The 7,384-nt window shown below is 31.9% G+C and overlaps 1 protein-coding gene across 1 annotated transcript; it reads left to right on the top strand.

Moving 5' to 3' along the window:
* Positions 1 to 6,313: 6,313 nt before the first annotated feature.
* Positions 6,314 to 6,924, top strand: LOC105115565 (transcription factor bHLH157-like). Its single transcript, XM_011012490.1, has 2 exons — positions 6,314 to 6,563; positions 6,723 to 6,924. The coding sequence occupies exons 1-2, from the start codon at positions 6,342 to 6,344 to the stop codon at positions 6,804 to 6,806; spliced, it is 306 nt and encodes a 101-aa protein (XP_011010792.1). The 5' UTR covers positions 6,314 to 6,341; the 3' UTR covers positions 6,807 to 6,924.
* The last annotated feature ends 460 nt before the right edge of the window (positions 6,925 to 7,384 follow it).

Raw genomic sequence — 7,384 nt, 5'->3', positions numbered from 1 at the left:
CAAGTAAAACTTTAAATAATGCTCAAATGAATTATACCACCACTGAAAAAGAATTACTTGTAGTAGTATTTGCATGTGAAAAATTCAGGTATTATCTTGTTGGCTCACCTGTTGTTGTTTTTAGTGATCATGCAGCATTGAAATATCTTCTTTCTAAGAAAAATTCTAAGGCTAGATTGGTGAGGTGGATTTTATTACTTCAAAAATTTGATATCAGAATCAAAGATAAGAAAGGCAACAAAAATGTTGTTGCAGATCACTTGTCAAGATTGACAACAGATTCGAAAATTGACATCACACCAATCGATGACTACTTTCCCGATGAGTCTTTACTTTCTGTCTCTACAATGCCTTGGTTTGCTAATATTGTCAATTTTCTTATTTCAGGACAATTGCCAGCTCATTCGAGTACCCAAGATAAAAGAAAGTTCTTGAACGAAGTGAAGAACTTTTATTGGGATGACCCTTATTTATTCAAATATTGTCCTGATCAAATATTTTGAAGATGCATTCCTGACAATGAGGTAAGTAGTGTCATTAAATTTTGTCATTCTGAGGCATGTGGGGGCCATTTCTCATCAAGAAAGACAACTGCAAAAATTTTACAAAGTGGATTTTACTGGCCCACTATGTTCAAGGACTCACATGCATTTTGCAAGACTTGTGAGAATTGTCAAAAGTTAGGATCTATTTCAAAATGTCACATGATGCCTTTAAATCCTATTCTTGTCATTGAGACCTTTGACTGCTGGGGTATAGATTTCATGGGTCCATTCCCTCCATCATTTGGTTTCTTATACATATTAGTCATAGTAGATTATGTTTCAAAATTGATAGAGGCAATTCCAAGTCGAAACAATGATCACAAAACAGTGATAAAGTTTTTGAAAGAAAATATTTTAAGTTGATTTGGAGTCCCTCGAGCCATAATAAGTGATGGTGGAACACATTTCTGACTGGTCTTTAAGACTTAATGATGCACTTTGGGCTTATCGAACTGCTTATAAAACATCATTAGGTATGTCACCTTATAGACTAGTCTATGGAAAACCTTGTCACTTGCTTGTGGAACTTGAACATAAAGCTTATTGGGCTATTAAAGCTTTCAATTCAAATCTGGATGATGCTAGTCAACTGCAAAAATTACAAATAGATGAGCTTGAGGAAATAAGAAATGATGCATATGAAAATTCAAGATTCATAAAGCAAGAATTAAAAAGTTTCATGACAAGAAAATACTGAGAAAAACATTCAATGTTAGTCAAAAAGTCTTGCTTTATAATTCTCGACTGCATTTATTTCCTAGAAAATTAAGATTAAGATGGAGCGGTCTTTTTATTGTGAAACATGTGTATCTATATGGGGCCTACGACATCGAGAATCCAAAGAATGACAATGTTTATAAAGGTAAATGGACATCGTCTGAAAGTTTACTTTGATAATTTTTCAGTTGAACATGACTCTATTGAATTGGATGATCCTGTATATAAAGATTGATTTTTTTTTCTATATTATTTTTGTGTTTCTTTTTGAGTGATTTTTGCTAGTTTCTCTCACCCCGGTCAAATGGCAGATAACGGCACTCCGTGACTTAAGTCGGTTCTTTTAGTTTCTCACAATAACTGATACTTGTGTATATATTTGTGCAATTCTTTGAATCTCTCTTCCAATTCTCATTTGAAAATGAACACTAATCTTGAAAAATTGAAAAGGTATTTTCCCGCTCTGCCTCAGAATGCAATTACAAAAATTTACCATACTAGATATGCAAGATTGAGATTGTTAATGAATCATGGAATTCCTGAAGATATTCGCTAGTTGATTGAAGCAAATGTCTGATTATCAGGTGAGTCCTCTAACTCCTTCATTTCACACATGCCTGGAACAGGTAAAAGCACTTTTGCAAAGAAATGTCATGCAAAACTACTGAAAGTCTGTCATCAATGTGCTAGATGGACTTGTAATACACAATGTTGTTCTTTAGAAATGGTATCTATAAACTGTGAAGATAAAATACAATTCATTAAGGATGGCCTAAGTAAGGAGTCTTTAGATAATCTTCTATTGACTCTTGAGACGCATCCTAATGGAGATGTGCATCGTGCAATTCACGATTTATGGCCACTATTTCATAAAGAATATGATCAACTTAGTCTTGGGAATTTGACTAAAAAAGACCTTGTTTGCTAGTTTTTAAGAAAACTGGATGGGAAGCCTATCCCCGACCCATAGAGGGCGTTTAAGCCGTTCTTGGACGTAAAATCAAGGGAAGATATGAGCCACAATTACAACTACCTGTACATACAGATGTTTTTTCAAAAGTAAATAAATAAATAAATAAAGAGAGAGTGTGTGTGTGTGAGACTCCAACTGGCCTATATATAGGTGGTATGATTGTCTTTCTAATTGCTCATCTATAAAATCCTCTTTTCCTTCCTTTCATTTCTAATCAACCCATATATTCATCAAATACAGAAGTGTGTAGAAATGAAAAGTTTCTCAGGTCATCATATAAGAAATATTTGTGTTTTCAGTGGATCTAGTCCTGGGAAAGAAAAGGAGTTTTTAGAATCAGCAAATCATCTTGGTCAAGTGCTAGCTGAGAGAAAGATTCATTTAGTGTATGGGGGAGGCAGTCTTGGGTTAATGGGAGGTGTGTCAATAGCTGCATTTTTAGGAGGTAGTCAAGTTTTGGGAGTCATCCCCGAAGCTTTGGCACAAGGGGACATCATTGGAAAAACAATTGGAGAGGAACTACAAGTCTCCACATTGTCTGCTCGATTGAATGCAATGTTTAACCATGTTGATGCCTTCATTGCCTTACCGGGTGGTCTAGGTACATTGGAGGAGATCTTTTATATTTTCTCTTGGGCCCAACTACACATTCACCATAAACCCATAAGTTTGTTAAATGTTAATGGTTATTATGATAAGTTGTTGGCTTTTCTTGATCATGCTGTGGAACAGGAATTTCTAACATCTTCTGCACGACAAATCATAATCTCTGTTGCTACCGCTGAATAATTGATTGACCAACTACAATCTTTCATTCCTGTAATTGATCCTTCCATGAGTCGCATAAATTGGTCAACTAAGGAAAGCCGTAAAAAGCTTAGATTGGATTTGAGCTTTTATTTATGAATCTTTGTGTCTTTTGGTTTTATTATTGTGTTTTGTTGTTTCTTATATTTGTTTCAGTGTGTTTCAGGTTTGTCAGTGTTCGTTCTTTCAGGTGATATCTTTTATACTCTATCTTTCTACCTTTAAACATTAAGGACAATGTTTCGTTTTAATTGGGGGGAGAGGGTAGTAGCTAAAAAAAAAACTAACTGTGTTTTCTATTTCTTAAAGCATGTGTTAAATTGTTGTTACTATGATGGCAAAGTAAGGAGAACTTTTTATGACTCTTGAGACGCATCTTAGTAATCATTCGCAACAAGGTCTATCATAATACTTCTTGAAATATTCAGATTTACAAACTCTCGCATTGTTATTACTTAATTCTGCTCATATACTTATTTAACATATATTCTTATACCTTAATTTACACACACACACTTTAAACATATGATTGTGGGTTGCATATTGGATTATTACATTATTTATGTTCTTTTGTTAAAGGTAACAACTAAGGGAAAGGGATAGTATATAATTTAAAAAAAAAAGAAAAAAAAAGAAAAAAATAATAATAATAATAAAAAATGTAGACAAGTTTGGTTTCGTAGCCTCCCTAACCTAAGCAATTAAGCCCGAAGGGGTGTTTTAACACCTAATACCCTAAAATCAACTAACTTGGGAGCTATTGACCCAACGCTTGTTACATGGGTTGAGGAGAAAAGTTTAAGGGAATCAAACATTGCACTATCTACATATCAGTATTTGCGACCCGAGTTACTAAGCTTGTAGGGGTGTCTTAACAACTAATGCCCTAAGGCCAACTGGTCTGGGAGTCATTAGCTGAAAGCTCGTTACATGGGTTAAAGATGCATGGTGTTTTAAATTATATGTATATATATTAAAAAAAAAGACAAAAATAATAATCTCAACCCAAGGAAGTTAACCTTAAACATTAGAACAAAAAATTTATTTTCTTCCAAAAAAAGCCCCATAATTATGTGTTGATATATTGAGCACAAAAGAAAGGTTTATGAATATCTTGTTAAGAGGTATTGAGCAGGTATATAAATTTAATGAGAGTTTGTTTATCTAGATAGATTAATGGAAGTTAAATGATGACTACCTTGCTTTGTGGAATTTGCAAAGTATTTTTCTATTTTAAAGCTGGTTGGGGTTGTGATCAGTACTTAAAAGTGCATTTTTATCAAGGTTTTATCATCATTTTGCACTTGAAGTATTAATAACTCCTTAACTAAAGCATGCTTTATAATAATATATTTAATAATATAAGATACCTTTAATTTGTGGTAAATGTTTATTTTAAATACAGGCCTATCACATAAATAAAAGGATTGATTGATGAATTTAAGAACTGAAATTAAAAGGACAAAGAGATGGCCAAACTTAGAAAAGAGATGTTGGTGCAATCCAAATCAGAACACTGTTCGGTAATTGGATCATATCTGGAGTTGTAGCTCTCAGATTTAGGTCCACTTTATATGGATGGAAATGTAAGACATAGGCCTACAACTTTCATATGGAGTCCAAGATCTAAAAAGGCTATTTTCAAGTCCAAATTGTAGCAGCAACAAAGAAGTCTAAATTTGTCTTCCAGCCCGAGCACTGTTCAGTGTTTGGTCCATATTTGGAGTTCTAGAAGTCCAAATGAGCTGAATTGTTTACACAAGAAAGCTGAGACAATTTCCTACAACTTTCATGTTTTTAAGTGGCTCCAATTTTGATGTTATCAATGACATTTTGGGCAGACAAAAGAAGATAAGGATTGTCACCAAGTCAAGAGTTGGTCACCCACTCATCAATTAGTCATCAAATCAATAGTTCTCAATTTTGGCCTATAAAAGGAGGCATTTGCCATGCATTTAGGCATCTTGGTGTCCAGATCAAAATCATACTTTTGCTTTCTCTCTTATATTTTTTTTGTATTGCTTATGCTTTGCTTTCATTAATATCAAGTTTATGTCTTTCATTTCCTTTCCTTTACTTAGTTAACTTTTATCTTATTTATGTTTTTATTTTGTTTATCTATTTTTCTTTCTTTTATTATGTCTAACTAAGTTTATTATGTCAAAGTGAAAAGGTTACACTAATGGTGTAAGAATAAGTATAGTATAAACTTAATATGAACTTTAATGTTTGATACTAACATGTTTTATATTTGTTATCTTGTTCACTCTTTAATACTTTGCTTGTTAAATGACTAATCTTGATTTATGTTGTATAACAATTGGTACAACAAATACTTGACACTTTCATAACTCATGCTGTATGGTATAATCGACACATGAGCTATGAAAAGAACTTGATTTGTTGTTAACATAAGTTATAATCATGAATGCTTGACGAGATTTACAAGTATTAGCATTAATCGAATAAGATGACTAATGTAATCATGTTAACAATCTATAATCAGATTGGAACCTCCTTTGTGTATGGTTTCCAATTAAATAATAAGAGTTTATACTATACTTGTTTGACATACCATTAGTGGATCCTCTAACCTTGACATTTGTTATTATCATTATTTAATCCTTACGTTAATTTTCTATCTCAAAGTTCTCATCAACTTCTTTTTTTTCTTCTTCTTCTACTACTACTACTACTACTACTATTGTAATTATTGTTATTATTGTTATTACTATTATTGTTGTTGTTGTTATTGTTACTATTGTTGTTGTTTATAATTGTTGTTTATAATTTATACAATTAACCTCTTTGTGGTTCGACCCCGGTCTTACCGGGTTATTTATTACTTCGACACTCCTACACTTAGAAGAAGACATTAATCTTTTAGTCGTGTCAATATTCATAAATAATCATCAATTACTTATGTTATATATATATATATATAGAATATTGATAACAACATGTAGTAATTAATTAAACTAAATAGCTAATAGAACATTGGTTTAACTCAAACTTATTTAAACCATTTTAATAGTACAACTACTTAATTATAAATTATCGATATAAATTTAAATTTTTATATATTTACTAAGAAATTCAACTCAACAAAAAAATAACAAAATATAAAACGAACTTATTAAATAAATTATTATTTATTTTATCATAAAATATCTAATTAACAAATTCAAAATAAATTTATCAACTTTCAATGCAATCTATCCAAAAAAAAAAAAGTTTGATATGTCCATTTATATTTATTAATTTTGTTAACATCTGCACGTAATTTTTAGAGTGAAAACATGGATGCTACAGCTGCTTTGAATAGCATGGAGAGCACAATTTCTGACCAGGAACAAGAAGGAAATGCTCGCAATCACCCTCACCCTGGGAAAGGCAAGAGGATGTCGAAGGTTGGTGGTAGAGGCAAACCTGGTGAAAACCGAAGGCCAAGGCCAAGCGGTAGACAACTGATCCAGGAGGGAGTACAGGAGCTTAGAGAGCTCGTTCCAAATGGTACAGAGGTTAGGTTTCTTGGGTTCTGTGCGTTCTTCAGCTCTGATCTCATACAAGTGTTTTTCCTGTTCTCTAAGTGTGTTTTAGTGTTTGATTTTGCGTTTGCTGTGGGTTTCATGAATGCTTCGTGTTTGATCTGATACACCATTACATTCATGTTGGACCAGGTTGAGCAATCTACTATAGGTTGTTCAAATAACAAAGGTCATGATAGATGCATTGCCGAGCAAGCAGTAAGTATTATCGGTTAAGGCCAAAAAAATATACACAATATACTATACATTGCCGAGTTCTTTCCTCTATTTTAGGCCAAGAACCCTTCCCTGTTAAAGACATGATAAATAATATCAAAACACACACATGTTATACATAACAGCAGAGGCGGAATCACGAGGTGGCAAGCAGGGGCCGGGCCTCTACAAAACACCCCTGGAAAATATTTTATATTTTTTTATTTAGTATTTAAATATTATTTTATTAATTATTTTTAAATATAAAATTTTCTTTTTATTCAAGTGGTTAAAAAAATACCTTTTCAATTTAATTATTTTTTTTTACTATTTTTCAGTCTTTTTTCTCTAGACTCCTAACAAAAAAAAAATACAATAATACAAGCAAGGTAAAAATATTAAAATAAAGCTTGGAATTAATTACCTCTTCAACAAAATAAGGTAATTAGTGTTAAGAATTTGATGAGGTTTTTATATATATATTTTTACTATTTTTTCTCTAGATTTACTAGTTTTACTATTTTTTTTATTTCTTGTTATAGTGAATTTAGTTTTTTTTAATAAATTGGATATACTTTATTGATTTGTTTTTTTATATT

The sequence above is a fragment of the Populus euphratica genome, unplaced genomic scaffold (genome assembly GCF_000495115.2).
Source record: "Populus euphratica unplaced genomic scaffold, PopEup_1.0 scaffold716.1, whole genome shotgun sequence".
In the NCBI taxonomy this organism is placed as follows: domain Eukaryota; kingdom Viridiplantae; phylum Streptophyta; class Magnoliopsida; order Malpighiales; family Salicaceae; genus Populus; species Populus euphratica.
The sequence above is the reverse complement of the archived record's forward strand: the minus strand, read 5'-3'. Positions and strand labels throughout refer to the sequence as shown.

Bases quoted from the DNA above. Each gene is read 5' to 3' on its own strand.
- LOC105115565 (XM_011012490.1), top strand. From the start codon at position 6,342: ATGGATGCTACAGCTGCTTTGAATAGCATGGAGAGCACAATTTCTGAC. The intron at 6,564-6,722 runs GTTAGGTTTCTT...ATGTTGGACCAG, and splicing joins TCGTTCCAAATGGTACAGAG to GTTGAGCAATCTACTATAGG.